The sequence below is a fragment of the Trichosurus vulpecula genome, chromosome 1 (assembly GCF_011100635.1).
Source record: "Trichosurus vulpecula isolate mTriVul1 chromosome 1, mTriVul1.pri, whole genome shotgun sequence".
Taxonomy (NCBI): Eukaryota; Metazoa; Chordata; class Mammalia; order Diprotodontia; family Phalangeridae; genus Trichosurus; species Trichosurus vulpecula.
Window position 1 is genome coordinate 24,326,229 of NC_050573.1, and position 23,194 is coordinate 24,349,422.

The 23,194-nt window shown below is 43.0% G+C and overlaps 1 protein-coding gene across 2 annotated transcripts in view; it reads right to left on the minus strand.

Annotated features, from left to right (window-relative positions):
• The window catches only part of BICDL1 (BICD family like cargo adaptor 1), a 134,714-nt gene that overhangs the window by 98,291 nt on the left and 13,229 nt on the right, over positions 1-23,194 (minus strand). For both annotated transcript variants that reach the window (XM_036740826.1, XM_036740825.1), the window contains exon 2: positions 19,902-20,117. In XM_036740826.1, the coding sequence (XP_036596721.1) occupies positions 19,902-20,117 (216 nt within the window). The remainder of the gene's footprint in view (positions 1-19,901; positions 20,118-23,194) is intronic.

A 23,194-nucleotide genomic window follows, 5' to 3' on the forward strand; every position in this document is an offset into this window, starting at 1 on the left:
ACCTTAGAGACTGTCTTATCCAATCCCTTAATTTTTCAGAAGAGGAAACTGAGGCCCAGAGTGATTTGCTGAAGGATACATGGGTAACCTGTGGAGATATTCTCTCCCCACTCCATTGCATCACCCATCAAGGATGTTCCCATATGGTCCCTTGATGTATCTCACCAAGGATAATCCGTAACCCATCAAGCATGTTCCCATTTTAATGTTTATCATAATAAGGAAGGTAGAAAACCCTGTAATTTCTAAGGACTCATAGCTGCATCTTGCCTACACTGAGCCTGACCAGAACATTGTCATGAGTGGAGGGATAGCAACCTGTTTCCATAGCAACATCACCAGACTGGGACAATGTAATATACTGTAGCCTAGCAACGTCTGATGAGAATTCTAGGCTGCTCCATCAATGACAAATGGGCAGCCCAGGCCGAGATTGGTTGTATCTGGGTGATGCCGAGAGGGAGGCGAGAGACTGGGCTTGTTTGCAGAGACTTGGGGAATAATATCGACTGTGTGAAACCTTGCCGCATTCGTGCCTAAATTCTAATGGGGAAAGCATGTAACTCTCCGCTCCCTCCCGCCTGTCCCACTGTGGTTCCTGCCCCCATCAGTCGTGTGCAGAGGAGGAATCCTGTGTGTCATGCTTGAAACAGAAAAACGAATTTTACTCAGGAGGCACCGATTGCCTCAATCTTCCTCTTCAGTGAGCTGTTCAGAGGGAGTGAGAATAGGGATGGGAGGGGAAGATTCTCCAAGCTCCAGGGTAGGGAATAAATATTGATCATAGAAGCAAACACTTTAAGGCTTCCAGTGTCCTCAAAGCAACTCATGCCAGGAGAATTTTCCCTTTGAAAAACTTCTATTCCTCTCAGGACAGATCCCACTCAGCTCTAGAAAGGCCTCATTTCCACCTCCACATCTTTGCATGGATTGTCCCTCGTGCCTTGAATGCCTTCCCTCTTATCAGCTCAAATTTCCACTTCTTTCAGAGACCTGTCTGGAGTCACAGGTTGTCAGTGTGTCCCCCAATTACTTTTTATTTATTTTGTATATAGCACTCAATCAACATAAAGGCAAAAATGAAATGGTCCTACCCTCAAGGACCTTAAATACTTTCTACTTATTTTATAAATATCGGTCAATCACCACAAAGACAAAAATGAAATGGTCCTACCCTCAAGGACCTTAAATACTTTCTACTTATTTTATAAATATCGGTCAATCACCACAAAGACAAAAATGAAATGGTCCTACCCTCAAGGACCATCCTGTTGAAAATACATGCTGCCAATAGCATGTAAACTCCTTGAGGGTAGGACCTGCCTCACTTTTGTATTTCTGGAAATGCTTGTTGATTGACTGACCCTGAGTTGAGTGTCTCTTAACCACTATTCTGGTGACACTATAAACAGCTGGTGTGAAAAGGATCAAGAAGTTCGGAGGCCTGGAAGGTCGATGTAAGTTGATAGGGCACAACTAGAAAGGTGAACTTGATGCTGTTTGTTGTCCAGCCATGTCTGACTCTTTGTGACCCCATTAGGGGTTTCCTTGGTAAAGATGCTGAAGTTGTTTGCCATTTTCTTTTCCAGTTCATTTTACAGATGAGGAAACTGAGACAAACAAGGCTAAGTGAATTACCTAGAGTCACACATCTGGTAAATGTCTGAGCCCGGATTTGAAATTAGGTCTTCCTGACTTCAAACCCAGCACTCTGTTCACTGTGCCACCTAGCTGCCTAAACATGGTGTTCAAGAGGCATAGAATCCAGGACTGGGGTGGAGTGATGGACCCACTGTTCTCTTCCCTGATCAGACCACTTGTGGGTTATTCTGTTCACTTCTGGGGTCTCCATTTTAGGAAGGACTTTGAGAACATGTCAAGTGGTGAAAGGTGGGTGACCAGGTGAAAGGCCTTGAGTCCATGACATATAAGGATCAACTGCAGAAACCAGGAATGTTTAGCCACCCAGAGGGGGGGACCAGAAGCTATGCGTAGAATTTACCAAGAGGCAGGTATAGGTCTGATATCATGAAATGACTCCTAACCAGGAGAGCTGTCCAAGAGTGAACTGGGATGCCTTGGAATGTTTGCCCTCACCAGAGGTCTTCAGGCAAAAGGTGGTGACCACTCATGTTGGGCTGCTCTAGAGGAAAACCTTGTCTGGGGACCAGGTAACCTCAGGGGCCCGTCCAGCTTAGATAGTCTGTAACTCTACTCTTTCAATTAGGGCTCCCTTCAGATTCTTGGTTTCTGGGTTTAATCCATCTGAAAGAGACACCTTTCTTCGTGGTTCTTGATCATGTCTAGACTTCCCAGAAGCCTGACCACACATTTCTATATCCATCACGAAGATTAAGAATATTGCCCTGGAACAAAGGGGGCCCAAGAGCTTCCCTCTGTTCAGGCTAGGAAGGAGGGCAGGGACCCACCTTTCTGTGTCATAGTATATAATGCCACTGTGGTTGGTTATGCCACATGTAAGGTGATACAATGAAGAGAGTATTGGACCTGGAGTCAGGAAAACCTGGGATCAACTCCAGCCTCAGACATTTACTAGCTGTGTGACCCTGGTCGAGTCACTTAACCTCTATTTCAGTTTCTTCATCTGTAAATGAAGATAACCACAGCACAGGGTTATCATAAGGATAAAATGAGATTTTTGTAAAGCAACCCTTGAAATGCTCCATGAATCCTAGCTACAATAAGTTGTAGAGAAGGTGCTCCCCTGCATTAGTAAAGGGACTTTCATCACCTGGAGTTCCCTATACTAGCGAAATCACAGGTTGAGTTCCACTATGACAATGCAGACAAATAAGGGAGGGGTGGGGCAACTAGGTGGCACAGTGGATGGAGCACCTGCCTTGGAGTCAGGAGAGCTTGAGTTCAAATCCAGCCTCAGACACTTACTAGTTTCATGACCCTGGGTAAGTCACACACGCGCATGCACACACACACACACACACACACACACACACACACACACACACAGAGGAAGGGGGAATAGCCAATTCCAGAATTCTAATGGCTGTTTTTCTGCTGAAGATTTTCACTGAAAAATTTCTTTTAAGTAACAATATATAGACTCCAGTTGGAGTCAAATCTGCATTATAAGAAAGGCAAAAATAAACAGCTCAAGAGTCAGTGACTCTTCTGGGGCTGGCATCTTTCAGGTGATGGTAAACGCTCACCACCACCATCTCCTTAATCCCTTATCCCCTCTCCCCTTCTCTCCATTCATCTGGCCCTCATCCTCCCTTCCCCCACTCCCTGGCCTCCCTGCCTCCCTGCCTCCCCTCTCTCGTCTCCAACCTGCCTTCCACACATTTGATGGGGCATATACCTAAAAGACAAATCTGACCATGTCATTCTCTATTCAAATGTGCTCAACAGCTTCCTACTGCTTCTTGGATCAATTACAAACTCCCCAGCCTGCCATTCCAAGCCCTCCATGGTCTGGTTCCCATCTCTCTTTCCAGGTTTATTTCCTATCACTTCCCTTCACATACTGTCTGTTCCATTCAAATGAGCCTACTTTCCATATCGTTCTCTGGACTGGAGATTCCAGCTCCCACTTCTGCCTTTGCATAGGCTGCCTCCCACATCTGATACACACAGCCTCCTCATTGCTGTCTAGTTGTTTTCCAGTCGTGTCTGAGTCTCCGTCATCCTATTTGTTTTTTTGCTTTGTTTTCCTTTTTTGTTTTTTGGCAAAGATGCTGGAGTACGTTGCCATTTCCTTCTCCAGCTCATTTGACAGATAAGGAAACTGAAGCAAATAGGGTTAAGTGACTTGCCCAGGGTCATACAGCTAGTAGGTATCTGAGGGCAGATTTGAACTCAGGATTATAAGTCTGACCATGTCATTCTCTCTTCAAGTATACTCAATGGCTTCCTACTGCTTCTTGGATAAATTACAAATTCCTCAGGCTGACATTCCACAAACCCTCCACAATCTGGCTTCCACCTATCTTTCCAGGTTTATTTCCTCTCAGTCTTCCTGACTCCAGTCCCAGCACTCTATCTACTGTGCCACCTAGCTGCCTACTCCTTCCTCAAGAACACATAATACTATTCCCAGCCTTTTTCTTTTATTTTGGAGGGGGGAAGGCAAGACAATTGGGTTAAGTGACTTGCCCAAGGTCACACAACTAGTAAGTGTCAAGTATCTGAAGCTGGATTTGAACTCAGGTCCTCCCGACTCCAGGGCCAGTGCTCCACTCACTGCACCACCTAGCTGCCCCATCCCCAGTTCTCCTAGGTGTCAAATGGAGAAGTTGAACTAGACCGTGGGCTCTCAATCGAGAGATGCTGAACTTGTGTTTTTTTTAAAGGTTGTTTCCATTGTGTGACAATAACCACGACTGACGTAGCTCTTCTGAGCAATGCAATGATCGAAGACAATTCCAAAAGACTCATGATGGAAAATGCTATCCACATCAGAGAAAGAACTATGGCGTCTGAATGCAGATTGAAGTAAACTATTTTCACTTTCTCTATTTTTTCATAGGTGTTTCCTTTTGTTCTGTTTGTTCTTTTACAACATGACTAATACGGAAATATATTTTACATGATTGCCTATATATAACCTATATCAAATTGCTTACCATTTTAGGAAGAAGGGAAGGGAGAGAGAGAGGGAGAAAAATTTGGACTTCAAAATCTTACAAAAATGAATGTTAAAATTGGCTTTACATATAATTGGGGGACATACTATTTTAAACAATAAAAAGTTATTTAAAAACAATGAATGTTAAAATTGTCATTACATGTAATTTGAGAAAATAAAATACTCTTTAAAATGTTTTAAAAATTAATGTTGGGGCAGCTAGGTGGTGCAGTAATAGAGAACCAGCCCTGGAGTCTGGAGGACATGAGTTCAAATCTGACCTCAGACACTTGACACTTACTAGCTGTGTGACCTTGGGCAAGTCACTTAACCCCAATTGCCCTGCCTTCCCCCCTGCAAAAAAAAAAAAGAAAAAAATGAATATTAAAATTGTCTTTACATGCAATTGGGAAAAATACTATTTTAAACAATAAAAAATGTTGCTTTAAAAATGAATGTTAAAATTGTTACATGTAATTGGAGAAAATAAAGTACTATTTAAAATTTTTTAATGTTTTAAAAATGAATGTTAAAAATTGTCTTTATATATAATTGGGAAAAATAAAATATCATTCTAAAAATTTTGATAACTCAATTTTAATATAATTGGCCTGTGTAATTCTATGTGTCTTTACACTTAAAAACATTATTCTGAGGAGTTCCTAGGTTCTGCCAGATATGCCAAAAGGATGTTTTGACACAAAAAAGACTAGACGATCTATGAGGTTCCTTCTCACTCGACATCTGATGTCAAGCTCTATAAATCAAGAGGACTTAAGCCCCCTGAGGACAGGTGCTGGTTTTTTCTCTCTCTTTGCATCTCCGGTGCCTAGCACAATGCTTGGTGAATAGTAGATATTTAATAAATGGTCGATTGATTGGAAGTAAATACCAGGTAATCTAGGAGGGGAAAACAGAGAAAGGCCTCCAGTAATGTGAGAAGGGAGGAAGGAATTAAGGAGTAGGGGGACTTGGTCACTACAAAGAGGGCGAAGGCAGCCCCACCTTGTACCATGGCTGTGAGGTCAGTATTGGGTTAACAGCACAGGATGGCTTTTGAAAGTCGGTAGCCCACTGATGGTTCTGAGGCCTTGCCACATTAGCGGCAAAGACGTCAGACAGAAGAACGAGAGCCTCAGCAGCATTTCTGAGGAGAGAATAACTCCCCAGGGAAAGCTCCAGAGGCCTCAGGCTCAGAAAAATGGGGCTGGAAGCCCAGAAGACAGGAGACCCTGATTTCAAAGCAGGCTGGGCTCCTTCTCATGGCTGCAGCTGTGAGAACCTGCACAAGCTTGGAGAAAGCAGTTTTCAGACTGATGGCTGGTCATTGCCTGAAACACACCCACGGGAGTAGGAGCCTGGAGCTGGGAGGATGGGGTCATGCCACCTGAAGAAGCCTGTGTTGATGATGTCATGGAGTGCTGAGCTGTTGAGAGCCACCCAGGCCTTCCTGCCTCACACTACCTCCTACTAGGTTCTCCACCTCCCATACCGGGGCCCGGTATTCTTGACAAGTGAAAGGTCACCATCTCTAGCTATGCCCACAAGCCATCTTCTTGCCATGCTCTCTCTGCTCTGATAAGAGTAATCAAGGCCTCATGACCATTCTTGGAAAGGAATCAATCCATCTGCCCTGTGGTTCCACTCCTCATACCTCGTACATCCCTGATCAAAATACCTCTCCTTGTGCTGTTCTCTCATATCAGAATGTGAGCTTCTCAAGGCTGGGACCATGTCTTAGTTTTTATATTTATCTTCTTAGTGCCTCAGAGGCAGTGGGATGTAGTGGAGGCAAAGCTAGCCTTATCATCAGTCAGTCATTGTGCCAAGTGCTAGGGATACAAAGAAAGGCAAAAGACAGTCCTTGCCTCTCAAGGAGCTCAAGGAAACAGCAGGCAAACAACTATGTACAGTCAAGCTATACATAGGAAAAATAGAAAAAAATCAGCAGAGGGAGGGCACTAGAGAGAGGAAGACCTGCATTCATGTTGCCTCTGACGTGTATAATATGTTACATATGACTGTGTGACCCTGGCCAGGCCACTAGGTTACAAAATGGGTGGTGACTTGTGTTGATAAAGGGAGCTCCCTCATTAAGGAGTTTCCTATACTGGTGAAAACCCAGGTCTAATCCGCTCCTCTCCACCCCTGTCCAATCCTCAATCCACAGCACACAGTAAACACTTAATAAATGCTTTTTCGTTCATTCACTTAAGCCACAGAGACCCCTCAGCTTGGGGAGCATTTGGAGTATATGCACAATAAGGGAGTTCACCCCCACTGATGCTCACATCCTCTCTACCTTTACATGTGCAAAGCAAGCATGAACATTAAAGGCTGAGGTGGGAGCCCTCATTCAGGCAGGAAACAAGGGGTCATGGCTAAACCACAGCAGTACAGGACAGCTCCTAAAGCTTTCTCTTCACATTCAGTCCCATAGACCTGAACCCAGAATCCTTTGCTTTCTCCCAGGTTCAGGTCGGGGGCCATCTCCCACTTTTACCCCTCCCCCACTTCCCCATTATTGCTTTCTCCCCTCTGGACTATTTCCAGAGTTAATATCTCCCTTCTGTCTCCTCTCCCTATATACTTATCTACATTCATATTCCTACAGCACAAATCTGACCATTTTATTTCCCTGATAAAGGAGCTTCCTAGTGCCTCTAAGAGAAAATGCAATTTCCTGTTTATTGCTTAAACCTTCATGAGCTTGCAGTTCCCTACCTTTCCAGATAGTTTTCAAATTACTCCCCCTCACCCATTCCATGCACTAGAGAAACTGGCCTGGAATGTACAAGAAGAAAACAGTCCCTGCCCTGAATGTGCTTATATTTTCTTGAGGGAAACAAAGTATACACATGAAGGCAGATCCAAAGGACAAGTTACTGAAGCTAGCTAAGTTCTGATAGCTTAAAACCGCACTAAGACTTCTGGGACACCCAGTTAATAAGAAACAAAGGGAAGGTAATTTGGTGGGGAGGTGGGGGCTCAAGGGATTAGGAAAAGTCTTATAATAATAATACCTAACATTCCCATTGCAAAGCACTTTACATATACGATCTTTTTTGCCCTTTTTAAAAATAATTGATTTTTTTGTTAGATTTTTAAGTTCCAAACTGTCTCCCTCCCTCCCACCCCACACTAGTGCAGCATCTCATTTGCTCTTTACAACGCCCTTGAGAGGGAAGTGCTATTATTATCCCCATTTTACAGACGAGGAAACTAAGGCAGATGGAGGCCAGCTGACTTGCTCAGGGTCACATAGCTAAGTAAGTATCTAAGGCTGGATCTGAACTCAGGTTTTCTTGACTCCAATTCCTGAACCTCATCTACTACACAACCCAGGGGCTCCAAGGTAAGAGGTGGTGCTTGATCTAGCCTTGGAAGGCACCTACTGATTGCCCCCAAAATGGCAGAGGTAAGAAGGGAGGGCATCACAGGCATGGGAGACAGCCTAGGCAAAGGCAAAGAGGTGGGAGATGAGATGAGTGACCAGTACGAGGAACAGCAAATAGCCTAATTTGGATGGATCACAGACCGTGTGAAGGATGGTAATATGTATTAAGCATAAAAGGTAGGCGAGAGTCAGCTTGTGAAAGCATCCAAAGCCCTTAATACACAGCATGGAAATCATTCTGTAAGCCTTAAAGTGCCGTATAAATGTCAGTTATTACTATCATTTCCATTCTAACACACAGTCAGCTTCCCGGCACACGTTTCAGAAGTAAAAGTACCATAGAAATCGTGTATACAGTGTGAGAATAGTAGACAGCCTCTGGCCAACTCTATTGCATGCTACGTTTTCATAGGATTTCAGAGTCGGACAGAGACTTCGGAGGCATCTAATCCAATCCATACCTGAATAAGGTGTGCCCAGGGGTGAAGTGGATAGAGTTCAGGACTTGAAATCCAGAAGATCTGAGTCTGAATCCTGCCTCAGACCCTCCCTAGTTTTGTGCCCCTGGACAAAGATGCTTAACTGCTGTCTGCCTCAGTTTCTTCATTTGTAAAAATGGAGCTTATAATAGCACCTACCTCTTAGGCTTGTTGTGAGGGCTGAATGAGATAACATGTGTAAAGTGTTTTGCAAATCTCAAAGCACTTCATGAAAGCTGCTGTGCCTATTATTTCTTTTGGTTTTATTTTTGAGGGGGAAAGGCAGGGCAATTGGGGTTAAGTGACTTGCCCAAGGTCACACAGCTAGTAAGTGTGTTGAGTGTCTGAGGTCATATTTGAACTCAGGTCCTCCTGACTCCAGGGCTGGTGCTCTACTCACTGCGCCACCTAGCTGCCCCTGTTGTTCCTATTGTTATTATTATAGCATACCAGATAAACGATCTGTCCCAGAGAAGTGAAACCAACTACCCCGGCCCCCCCTACCCCCCCCCCCCAGCAGATGATCGACTTGTAGATCCTGCCCGATGTCAGGAAGTTTAGGCTGACAGCCAACCTAAATCTACCTCTTTGCCGCATTCTCTTCCCCCACCTCCTACACCTGGTTCTCCTCTCTGGGCCCAAGAGAACTGGTCTAATCTTTCTGTCAAGGGCAAGTCCTTCAGATATTTGAAGATGACTGTCGTGTCCACATTGTCTTCTCATTGGACATGATCTCAAAGCCCTTTATCATCACAGGATTGTAGATTTCGAGCTCGAAGGGACCATGGAAAACAATTAAATAAACCCTTTCATTTTATAGAAGAGGAAATTAAGGCTCTGAGGTGAGACTTGCCCAAGGGTTTGGTTTAGTCAAGATTTGAACCCAGCTCTCCAAACCTAGAACTCTGAATCCAATACTTATTCCACTTCTCCTCTGGTTGGTTTCTCAAGCTTATGAATGCCCTTTCTAAAAGGTGGTGCTCAGAACTCCATACAAGACTCCAGATGTAGTCTGGCCAGCACTGACTATGGCCAGATGAAAATACCTCTTTGGTCCTAGACATGATATCTCTCTTAAAGAAGCCTAAGATCACATTAGTTCTTCCGGCTGCTATATCACAGGGACACCCCTTCTTTCCTCCCTTTCCTCTCCCCCCACCTCACTGAACCAGTAGTAGTTAATTGAATTGGTTGTTCAGTCATTTTCAGTTGTGTCCAGCTCTTCACAACCCCATTTGGGTTTTCTTGGAGTGGTTTGCCATTTCCTTTTCCAGCTCATTATACAGATGAAGAAACAGAGACAAACAGGGTCACACAGCTACTAAGTATCTGAGGCCAGATTTGAACTCAGAGCCCCCCGACTCCAGGGCTGGCACTTTATCCACTGCACCACCTAGCTGCCCTTAGTTAATTGAATCCTATCCAGTAAACTTCAGTTCATGGGGTCTTTTATAACCAAAGTGCTCTTAAACTACCCCTTTACCAACCGTTAGAGGAACCCCCCAAGGGGCTCACCTTGTTTAAAAAGAAGGGACACACCATACAATCTACTTGGGTACAACAGGGGTTGTACTGGAGGCAGTCAGCACAGCTAGAGATGACCTACCTCTTTAAAGATTGGGCATCACCCAAGAAATCTGATCTTTGGAAATCTTCTCTGGGAAACTTTCCAGCTCTTTTTTTTTTCTTAAAGAAATTATTTTCCTACCAAATGTTTAGGTAGAAGACTCTCAATGCATAAGACATGCCTTTAGTAGATTTGCTTCCTCTCTCCATCTCAGAGTGCTTCATAATGACCCCCATTTCACCAAGCCAAAAAGCAGGTATGAGTCTGCTATGGCTCCGCATCCATTTGGAGTTTGAGCTCACTCTCTCTGGTGATGTATTTCCCTTGATCTGCTTCCCTTTGGATACATCCACTGTATAGAGAGAGTTCTATGACATTACAACTCTAGATAGAGTCATTCAATAAATATCTGCTGAATCAATGAATTTGATATGTCCACCTACAGACTCAACTGGTCAGTTCAACTTACAAATCACTGTTCGCATTTAAATCGTTGTGGTTGCTCCTCCTTCATTCCCGAAGAGGACCAATGACACCATGATGTTGGGGTGAAATAGTGGGTGATAACTTGACTTTCCCATGAATTGTATATAAGTAGGCAGAGCTGTCCAAAGTCAGCCTCACTCTTTCCTTCAGAGTCATGGGTGTCCAGTGGCAAGAGAAAAGGCAAGATGATAGTTTACAAAAAGCTTCCCTGTCCATCATCCTGCAGGATCCCACTTTAGAGATGAGGAAACAGGCTTAGATGGATAGAGCTTTTGGTAAGAAGCTTACTATTTACCAGGCACTGTGCAAAGTGCCATGGATAGCAATATAAGCAAAAAAGACAGTTCCTACCCTCATGGAGCAAGTTCCATGATTAGTCTGAAGCTTCTAGAATGAAGGGACTGTTGTTGTCAATGTTTTGCCTTTCTTTACATTCCCAGGGCTTAGCACAGTGTCCAGTACTTAATTATGGAGGTTGGCTGACTTATATTCTAATGGGGATGGGGCAGCTAGGTGGTACAGTGAATAGAGCACCCGCTCTGGAGTCAGGAGGACCTGAGCTCAAATCCAGCCTCAGATACTTACTAGCTCTGTAACCCTGAGCAAGTCACAACCCTGATTGTCTCCAGAAAAAAAAGATATTATAATGGGGAACATTAATGAACTGACTGACTTACATTCTAATGAGGAGCTGGAACAAGATATTAAGATCATGGATTCCAAGTTGGAGTATAGACTTCATCTGGTACAACGCCTTCATTTTACACAAAAGGATTATAGATTTACAACTGGAACAGACCTTGAAAATCACCTAGTTCAAATTCTGCAAATGAAGAAACTGAACCCTGGAGGGGTTAAGAGACAGAGATTTGGAGTCGGAGGCCCCTAGGTTGGAATCTTGCCTCTACTCCTTACTACCTATATGACTATGAATAAATTGCTTCACTTCTCTGGGACTCAGTTTCTTATCTGTAACATGGAGGGATTGCCCAGATCAGTGGTATGCTGGAGCCAGCTTGAACTGGCTCTGGAGAGCCAACTGTTAAAATTTTAAGGTGAGCATTTATACCTTAGAAATTGGCAAATGCTATAAATGAAGGCTTGTTTTCTGTTTTGTGGATTGTTTATTCTTCAGAAAGAGGAAAAAATGTTAATGCAGATTAAACTTCAAAGAATGTCATGGGATGTGTACATTTTTATTTTTTTTGAAAGTCGCTTAAATGTTTACTAGCACACTGCTGACCAAGATACTCTCTTACATTTGTCTCAGTTCTAAATCTATGATCTTAAATACAATCTATGAGGTATGACCTGTGCAATAATTACAGCCAGATAATAATACTTAGAGCCAGAGTTAGGACTGGAGAAAGAAATGACGAACCACTCTAGTACCTTTGCCAAGAAAACCCCCAAAGGGGCCATGAAGAGTCAGGCACGACTGAAAACAACTAACCAAGAACAAAAGAATTAGGATTCAGAAAAAAAAATTAGGATTAAAAAAAATAAAAAAAAAAGAATTAGGATTCAAAGCTAGATCCTCTGTCTTCAGATTCAGATTCAGGGAATACACTCTCTCTTCACCTTCACATACAAAGACCCCAACCTGCCTTCAAAAACAGCTCAGGTACCATCTCCTACAAGAAGCCTTCCCTAATCCCTCAAGTTGCAAAGACTCTCTCCTTCTTCAAATCACTTTGTATCACAACCATTTAAAATATATGCTATAGGTTTTCATTATTCCCATTTTACAGACAAGAAAACTGAGACACAAAGAAGTGGTTCAATTTGCCTGAGGTCACAAAGTAAGTCTCTCCTGACTCTAAGACCAGCCATCTTTGTGATACATCATCCTCTGTAGCTTTCCTAGTGTCTCTATGATGAGATACAAAATCTTTAGCAAGGTCATTAAAACCCTCCACGATCTGCTTTTGACCTACCTATCCAGCCATTTTCTATTGCTCCCTTCCACATACTCTCCATTCCTGCCAAACTGGCTGGGTGCCTGTTCCTGGTAGGTGCTCTTTCTCCTACATCTCTGCTTTTGGACAGACTGTTTTCCACGCCTGGAATGCTCTCCATCCCCACCCCTTCCCCTTAGAATTCCTAACTTCTTCTAAGATGCAGGTCAGGGGCTGCCTTTTTTCACAAGGCATTTTTTAATCTTCCTCATTGTTCATGCTTCCTCTCTCTTGATTTGTTTTTGTATAATGCTATATAAACTATACTTCCTTTGCTACTGCTTTCTACATGCTATATATATACTTATATTTACTTATCTGTGTGCTTGTTATCTCTCCTAGTAAGTAGAATGTATGCTCCTTGAGGGCAGGAACTATTTAATTTCTACCTTTGTAATCTTAAAAGCCTTAGCACAATACCTGGCATGTAATAAATGTTTGTGGAATAAATCCCCTGGTAAAGAGCTGGCAGGGCAATTTGGCACAAATTTGTTATTAATGGAGTAAGAAGAGCCAGGAATTGAACTTGTAACTTAGAGTTGTTTTGCATACACATTTTACAAAAAGATCTTAACTCCAAAGCTTCACCTTCCTTGTTGTACAAGTTCCTGTGGTTCTCAAAATAATACCTGAGGCAGCATTCCTCTTGGTCCATTCACCCAATTCACACTCATACTCGCATTGGCAAATTGGCTCTCCTGAGAGATAGCTGCTACCTTGGGTTACGGGGGGTAAAACTGTGATTGGCTATTCTCCTAATGGTCATGAGCCCCCACCAGTGCACTTCCCAATAACAATCAGTAAGTAGATTTCAGTTAATCTTAGAAAAGACATTTTCTCATACAGCATACAAGAAGAGTAAGGCTAAAATATTTCCTATCCAAATTTATGCTACACTTTTTTGCAACTATATACACAGACTGGGAAGTGGGGAAAGTAGACACAAACTTAAAGAACAATAATAGCAAGGCACACATGTAGGGAACGTGCACATGGCTAAGACAACTCATGACTGGTGGTACAACAGGAATTCAATGTCCTCTCTTTCCCCAGAGAATCCTCATGATGTTCACTATTAGGCATGGTGTTGATGAGGGATGAGTGGCTCCACTACTCAGGTGAGCTGGCTCTTCAAAAGGCATGATAGCTCAGCTGACCAGGAGGTTTAGTTTGCTCCTCACAGGGCATGGAGTATTTGCTGGACAGGCCAATCTACTTGGCCTGGGCCAAGCAGATCTTTCAGCTGCCTGACTGGCTCATCACTGGATTGTGCCAAGGAGATTACTTAGTCTCCCGGTTGGCTCATCATCGAGCATGGCAGCTGCTGTGCTTGGCTGGGTAGCTTGCTTGGCTGTGGGACACAATTGCCCACAGGGCTTCCTTTACACGGGGCAGAGCAACGTTAATCTGCTGGATTCTGTGGGCAACTCCAGTCTCTACCTACTGCCTTCATTGAACCTCTGGCTTGGCTGGGTGTTAACATGCTCTTTTTTCTTAAGGTACTACATACTCAGCAGGAGTGTTTTTATCCTTTTTCATAAAAGGAAAAAACCTTTAGCTTGAGGACCTCTCTCAGGGGGCCCTTTGACTCCCTTAGGAAATTAGCTCTGTCACTAGGCAGAAGGTGGGAGAAGGTTCTTATTCAACTATTATTTCTGATTAGGAGCTGGGTTCCCTCAGCGAAAGACCCCATTATTACTTATGGTGACCTGTGAGTTACAATTCACAGATTCCTGTTCAGGTCTTGTGCAAATGGAGTGGGGGAGGGTCAAAAGTATGGCGGCTGATTCTGTTCTAGGGCAAGTTAATTGTCTTCCTGGGCCTTCTCCTATGAAATTCAGTTTAGCTGTTCAACACCGCAGACCCTCCCTCCCACTCCTTCCAACTTCGCTGAAGTCTTAACAGGGCACATCCTTACAAGAATTCTGCTGGTCTAAATGGGGAACACCCTTACAGTGACTTTTATTTAGTGCATGATATTTTACAAGGGGCTTTATTCATATATTGTTTGATTCTCACAGGAGCCCAGAGAGGCAGGCTGGACAGGTGGCATTGTCCTATTTGCTCAAAGTCATGCCATAAGAAAGTGGTTGAACAAGCATTTGAACCAGGTCTTCTGACTCCAGTTCATGAAATCAAAGCATTTCAGAGACCCTAGAGGCCATCTAGCTCAAGCAATTCCTTAACAAGAATGACCCTTCCAACAAATCCAACAAGTGGTCATCTAGTCTTTGCTTGAAGACATACATCCACAGAAGGAGAACCCCTCATCTCTGAGACAGCCCATCATGCTTTGGAGTGGCTTTCATCACTGGGACAAAAATTTCAATTCCTTGTACTTATTCTCTTTCTTCATTCTGTATACATTCATTGTCTCTTCCATTAGAATGTAAATTCTTTGAGGACAGAGATTGTTTTATTCTTTGTCTTTGTTCCCCCAGTGCCTGGCACAGTGCGTGGTGTTCAGTAGGTCCTTACTAATTGTTTGATTGCTTATTGAGTGACTGATTAAATCTGTCTTGCCACTTCCAGGTTCTGCCCTCTGGGGCCAAGCAGAATAAATCTCTGGCATGACAAACTTTCAACATTCTAAAAGCAGCTCTCACATCCTCCCCTATGCCTTGCAAAGCAGCCCAGTTCCCTTACAGCTCACATTAGATTTTCATGGGAACAATAGTGGACAGAGAAAACCAGAGCTGAAATTATATATAAATTATATTATATTGTATATATATTATATATAAAACATATATTATATATAAATTATATTATGTTGTATATATTATATATAAAACATATATTATATATAAATTATATTATATTGCACATATATTATAAATTAAATTATATCATATTAGAACTAATGAGTTAGAATTCAATTTTGTTTTCAACTGGCATTAATTCCAACTCTTGATTGTCAGGAGCAGCGAAGTCTGGGACTGGGGCATCCATCACATACTTGCTTTTGTTTAAAAGGCCTGAACTCTATTTAAATCAGATTTTCTCTTTCTCAACCTTCTCCATCTAAGGACTTTGTAGGCTGAGCCTTAATTAACTAATAAAGTAATATTTCTACAACAGACTGCAAACCATAAAAAATAAAAGACTCTGATTTAATGTGGAAAGGAAGAAAATAAATGGTAAGTATGGATACATATCTCTTCTGATGATTCTCTGATTTCATAGAATACTAGATCGATTGGGGGCAGCTAGGTGGCACAGCCCTGGAGTCAGGAGGATCTGACTTCAAATCTGGCCTCAGACACTTGACACACTTATTATCTGTGTGACTTTGGGCAAGTCACTTAACCCCAATTGCCCTGCCTTCCCCCCTCCCAAGCACCGCCCCCCCCCAAAAGAATACTAGATTGATTGTGATCTAGTGCTGGAAGGCTGCTCAGAGGACATGTAGTCCAGTCTCCTCATTTTACAGGACAGGAAGTTGAGGCCCAAGGATCTTAAGTGACTTGCTGGAGATTATTTAGGTCATAGGATCATAGATCTAGAGTGGGAAGGATCCTTGAAGGACATGAAGTCCAGTCTCTTCATTACACAAAGGAATAAACAGAGGTCCAGAGAGGTTAAGCGGCTTTCCTGAGGTCATAAAGGACACAGGATTGTAGATCTGAAGCTGGAAGGAACCTCAGAGGCCAGCTAGTCTTTTCTCTCATTTTATAATGTTGGAAACTGAGCCCAGGGAAGTTAAATGATTTGCCCAAGGCCACACGAGTAATATGTATGTATACATACATGCACATATATACATACATGCATATATACATACACATATGTACATATACATATATGTATGTGTGTGTGCATTCATGGGGGGGATTTGAATTCAGGTCTCTGACTTGAGTGCCAGCATCCTTCCCACCATATTAAGAGTAGGATCCAGGCTGCCAGATACACAGGGCTATCCTTTGTCCCCTTTTCACTTCCTGCTAATGTGGGGACAGCTTTGGGAGACGGCTAGAGGAAAAGGACTCTATATAGTAACACTTAATTTTATTTTTCATCATTATGTTCAATAAATTATGTGACCACAATAAAAAGGAACTATGGATACATACACACAACCTGCCTTATGTACTTACAGAGTTGTAACTAGGGTGGGCCAAAAGGGACTCCGGCAATTTATATAATTAGATAGGTAATAATAGATAGATAATAGATAGATTATAATTATAATAAATTAGATAATAATTAGAGGGCTATTAATCGCTCAATAAACATTTATTAAGTGCCCACTATGTACCAGGCACTGTACTAAGTGCTAAGACCAAAAAAAAAAAAAAGGCAAAAGACAGCACCCTTTCCTGAAGGAGCTAACAGGGGAGATAATATACAAACAAATACATACAAAGCAAGCTATATAAAGGATAAATTTGCTGTTTTTCAGTTGTGTCCAATTTGTGACCCCATTTTGGGGCTTTCTTAGCAAAGATACTCAAGTGCTTTGCCATTCCCTTCTCCAGCTCATATTACAGATAAGGAAACTGAGGCAAACATGGTAAAGTGACATGCCCAGAGTCATACAGCTAGGAAGTGTCTGAGGCCAGATCTGAACTCAGAAAGATCAGTCTTCTGGATTCCAAGCCCAGCACTCTATACACAGGATAACTAGGAAATGATTAAAAGAGCAAAATCACCAGAATTAAGAAGGGACTTCCTTCAACTGGTAGAAACAATTGAGCTTGGTGCTTATTTAGAAAGAATAATTAGTCCAACTAGGAAGCCACCAGATGGTCTGAGTTAGCTCCTCCTTGGGCGGGTGTCCCGGGGGTCTCTGTCTTTTCCCTACACAGGGCTCTGTGTCCTGAGGTCCAAGGCCTTTCTCCCCAACACATGACTGAATTTGTCTTAAAGTTGATTTGAGTGTATCTTTTGTGCTCTGTGCCCTAGGCTGTGGAATTACTAGCTAGGTCTCTGTATAGTTATAAATCATGAAAGCATGAAATTCACACCTGCAGCCATCAACAGGGGTTATATCTGTTCCAGACGACACTGTCTGTCTTTATTTTACAATAGCATCTTTTAGAACATGAGTGGAATATATTCATTCCTTTTCCTCCAATAGAGTACCTCAATAAACATGCGGGAATCTTAGGATGTTGGATCCAGAAAGGGATTCCAGACCTTGGGATCCAATTCCTTAATTTTAGGCTTCAGTTAGGAAATTGATGAACAGATAAGTTAAGTGGAAACAAATTATAAACAGAGATACTCATAGTGCTTGCCTTGTATACCTAGAAAACCATGACTAGGGTGAGGCAAAAGGTACTTTGCCATAGGGTGATGAAATTTAGAAGGCATCGACACCTGTATTCCCTGAACTCAGAAGCAACTGCATTTAGCAACTAGTTAGCAAGAAGGAATCGGTAAAACAGGAAGCCACCTGATGACCCAAGTGAGGCCTGGTCCTCCTCTTTGGCCTGATGGTCATGCCCAGCTCAGCCAGTGAAGAAGAAATGTGGTACAACTAAGAGCTGGAAGGATATAAAACTTGATAGCTGGGTGACTATGGGGAAGTCATTTGATACAAAGTCACACTGATGTATCAGTTTAAAGTTTACAAGGGCCAGCTAGGTGATGCGGTGGATAGAGCACCTGGTTCGGAATCCAGAAGATCTGAGTTCAAAATAGTCTTCAGATACTAGCTAGCTGTGTGACCCTAAACAAGTCACTTAACCCTGTTTGCCTTAGTTTCCCCATCTGTAAAAATGGGACACCCTGGAGAAAGAGGTGACAAACCACTCAAGTATCCTTGCCAAGAAAGCCCCATCTGCCCATGGGGTCATGAAGAGCTGGACACAACCAAATGACAGCAATGACAAGGAAGAGATTTATAAAGGGCTTTTCTTACACCAAACGGGATATGATCTTAAAGGCCAGGGCCATTCAGTTTCACCTTTGTATCTCCAGAGCTCAGTGGCCATGGACAAATCACTTAATCTCTCAGTGTCTCAGGAAAATTTCTATGACTATAAATTCCAGATCAGTTGCTGAGCTATCTGGATCAGTAGAAGGAATTTCCACACGGGAAATTTCACATGCTGATGAAATCACAGGTGGGCTACACAACCACCCCTACTTAAACAAAAAACAACCAAACAAACCCTCAGCTCCCAGTTAAGTGTCTTGCACGTAGTAGGTGCTCAACAAATGTTAATCGAACTGAAATGAATAGTCTTATAAAGCAGGTAGGGTAGAGAAAGTATTAAAACACCCACTTTAGAGATGAAACTGAGGCACATCTGTCTCTTGGAATCTTCAATTTACTTCAAACCCAGTTCAAGAGACTCATTCTCCATTCCCAATTTCTCCCAGATGCTGGCATCCTCCTTCTCCAAACTACATTATATTCATATTGTGTTTACTCTGTATGTATTTACATGTGTACATGTTTTCTTCCCCAACTAGAATGTAAGTTTCTTAAGGGCGTGGATTGTCTTACTTTTGTATTTATATGCCCAATACCTAGTACAGTGCCTGGCATGTAGTTGTTATTGTTCAGTTGTGTCTGACCCTTCTTGACCCCATTTGGGATTTTCTTGGCAGAGAAATTGGAGTGGTTTGCCATTTCTGGCTTCAGCTCATTTTACAGATGAGGAAACTGAGGCAAACAGAATTAGGGTCACAGAGCCAGTAGGTATCTGAGGTCAGATTGAACCCAGGTCTTCCTGACTCTATCCACTGAGCCATGTAGCTGCCTCTAATAAAGGCTTGTCAATGCATTAATGACTGATGATTGTTGATGACTTGCCCATGGACTTGTCTGGGTCTCAGTTTTTTCTCTAAGATGGTAATGATAATACGTGGATTATCTCCCTCAAGAAACTGTTGAAGGGAAAATGAATTGGCATATATATATATATATACATATATATATATATATATACACACACACACACACACACACACATACACACACATACACACGCACGCACACACACATGCACACACACACACACACACGCGCGCGCGCACACACACGTACCCAGCTAGTACTTGATGGTAGACCTGAAATTAAAATCCAGGCCAGTTTTCTTTAGGCTACACAACTCTGTCTTCATAGAATCACAAAATCTGAGAGCTGGAAGAGAGCTCAAAGCCATTTAGTCAACCAATACAATAAAAAAATCCTTTCTCCTCCGTATTCAGCAAGTGGCCATCCAGCTTTTGCTTGGAGACCACCAAGGGAGCCGCCAACTCCCTTCAATTTTCCCAGGCTGAAAAAAATCAAGAGTCATCTGCAAAAAGCTTCATCATTCAAAGGTGAAATCAGCCAATTTCAGGCACGTGATTTCTCCCACCGTGAACTTTACAAATAGACATTCCAGGGCAGCCCCTTTCCCCAGCATTCAGGCCACTTCCTACCCACTTTATTCCTTAACTGGTAACTCACCCTGCTGAGCTGATCCAAGAGTCTTTGGTTCTGTTCGGAGAGTTCCTGGACTGCCCTGGTCTTCTCTCTGTCGGCTTCTCGGAGGTGAACCTGTTGCTTCTCCAGTTCGACCTGTAGCTGTCTCACGTCGCTCTCCAGTTCTGATACTCTGCCTTCCCACTCGCCTTCTCGGTTCTCAAATCGTCTTCTTAACTCATGTTTCTCTTGCTCCAGGTGCTGGAAAAGGAGAGAGATGGGTCTTTAAAGAGTGGGCAGTTCCCTGATGTTCCCCCTTTCTTCCCAGTTTCAAGGTCTCTTAGCATATTCTTTCCCCATCGAGCCAGTATCGTGCCTCTATATGCCCCAGATGACATTTGGAGCAGCTAGAGAAATATTCCCTTCTTCCTTAAGTTTGCTCTGAAGCCCGGCCAACAAGGAGGATGCTTCACAAACAGAACAGGGACCCTGCTCATATCTCCTTGCAGTGTTGGCCCTGCCCTTGTGAACAAAACCATAGATAGACTTTGGCACACAGATGTGAGTTTTATTGGGACTATACAGGGCAATTAGTAGGAGCATATATTTAGAGAACAAGAGTGACTTTTCCTAGCCTCAATATACCTCTTAATATTATAGAATATTAGAGTAGGGGGAGGGGGAAGGACTAGGGAATCATCACCCTCAGAAGGAAGCCCAGGGTGACCTTCAGGCATAGAACACAGAATGATGGAGCTGAGAATAACCTTAGAGTACAGGATATCAGAGATGGAAGAGTCCTTAGGACAGAGAATGTCAGAGCTAGGAAGATCCTAATAACAAGGTTAGGTCAGACTTGGAAGTGACCCTAGAAGACAACATGTCAGAGCTGGGATGGATCTTTGAACACAAAATGTAGGATGAGAAATCACCACCAATACTCCTTTTTTAAAAAAATTGGAAATTGAGGTCCAGAGAGGAAAAGTAACCAGCCCAAGGTCACACAGCTGGTTTGCAATAAAGTGGGGGCTCAGAGCTAGGTATTATGACTCTTAGACTCCTGCTCCTTCCACTACACTAGCTAAGGCAAGCAGTGGTTAGAGTACTGGGTTTGGAGTCAGGAAGACCAAAGTTCAACTAGCTTCAGACATTTACTAGCTGTGTGATTCTAAGTTACTGTTTGCCTCAGTTTCCTCAACTATAAAATGGGGATAATAATAGCACCCACCTCCCAAAGCTGTTGTGAGGATTAAATGAGAGAATATATATATAATATTATGTGTGTGTGTGTGTGTGTGTGTGTATGGTGCTTAGCCCAGTGTCTGGCACATAGTAAGTGTTTAATAAATGCTTGTTTCCTTCCCTCTCCACCTCGTAGTCCCCCATTCCTTGTTACTTGAAAAAAAATTAAAGGATATTTTCTGCACAAGCAAATTTTATTCCAAGGGTTTTCTATCATATGCACAGGGTCCTTGATTGAGAGTCAGGAGGTTTGGGATCTAATCGTAAGCTTGTTACTGAAGTAATTTCATTCATCTCTGTACCTTGGTTTCTTCACCTCAAATGGGACCTGGAATCCATAATCATGTCTACTACCTGGGACTTGTAAAGGCAAGATAAGAAATAGACATGAGAGGATTCAGGGCCCTTTGGAAATGAATGAATGCCTGGTTTCTCCTCTGTCCCTTATACACACCCTAGTCATTCCCGCCTCTGTGCTTTGGCTCCTGCTAGTTCCATGCCTCCTTTTCCTACCTAGCTAAATCTCATTCATCCTCCAAGCACAGACTCCCAGATGTACTTCCTCTGGGAAGTCCAATTCCAACTGCTGATCTCTGCCCCTCCCTGAAATCACAGAATCATGGGCTCCTAGAATGTCAGTGACAGGAGGGCCCTCAGGGATCATCTAGTTCAAGGGTTAACTGGGGCCATGAATTTATTCTTTCAAAATATTTTGATAATGCTATTTCAGTAAAATTGGTTTCCTCTGGGATCCTATGGATTTTATTTTATGTGTTCAAAAATATTATTCTGATAAGCTGCCAGAGGGGTCTGAGACACACAAGCTAAGAATCCTTGCGTCTTGTCCAAGGGTGGGGAACCTTCAGCCTTGAGGCCACATTTGGCCCTCTAGGTCCTCAATGCTGCCCATTGACTGAATCCAAACTGTTCTGTGATAGAGTCAAAGGGCTACACTTGAGGACCTAGAGGATCTCGAGGCTAAAGGTTCCCCATCCCTGCCTCCTCATTTTATAGAAGGGTAGACGGAGGCCCAGAGAATCCGAGGATCTCAGAAACTGACATTTGGAAGGGAAACCAGTTGGACCTCAGTCCAGCCTATACAGGAAAAAACTCCTCACTATAACATATCTAATATCCAGTCTTAGCTTGAAGACCTTCAAGGCCACCTCCCAAGGCAGCAGGAAACTGAGAGCTATTTAGGTTCCTGTTTTGGCAAAGCTGGAAGCGTAGAAGATTTTTTTACATGACATTAAGACTAAATTTGCCTCCTTTAATGCCACCCGATGTTGCTATTAGGCCCTCTGGGTCCAAGCAGAATGAGGCTAATCCTTTTTCCATGTGACAAGCCTTCAAATCAGTGATCAGGTCCCCATGAAATCACTTCTATAGGCTGAACATTTCCAGCTCTGATGGCCAATCAATCCTTTCCAAGGCAGGAGTCTCCAGTCTCCTCCCAGTTGCTCTCATCTCATCCCTATTTAGCTTAACAATTTCAGTCATTTTTCAGTTGTGCACAACTCTTCATGATCCTGTTTGGAGTCTTCTCAGCAAAGATACTGGAGTAGTTTGCCATTTCCTTCTCCTTACAGATGAGGAAACTGAGGCAAACAGAGTTAAGTGACTTGCCCAGGGTCATACAGCTAGTAAGCATCTGGGGCCAGATTCGAACTCAGGAAGATGAGTCTTCCTGACTTCAGGCCCAACACTCTCTCCACTTCACCACCTAGCTGCCCATTAACTTCCCAAAATGCGGCACCCAGAATGAAACACAATAGTTTGACCAGAGAAGGGCACAGTGGGCATGTCACCTATATGAGTTGCCCAAGATTGCCTACGCAACAAGTATGAGAGCAGCTAGGTGGTTTAGGAATCCTCTCTCTTCCATACTCCAAGCAAATGGTCATCCATCCCATACTTACTGCACTGCCTAGGGGCCTCATCATAGGCCCTAGATAAATGCTTGTTGACTGATTGACCCTCAGCAACACTAAATTCCTTGATGGCTGGGACTGATATCATATCTTTGTTTCTTCAGCTATCTGGCAGGTATTCAATAAGTGTTTACCAATGAGGGTGCCTAATTTGAACTCAGCTCT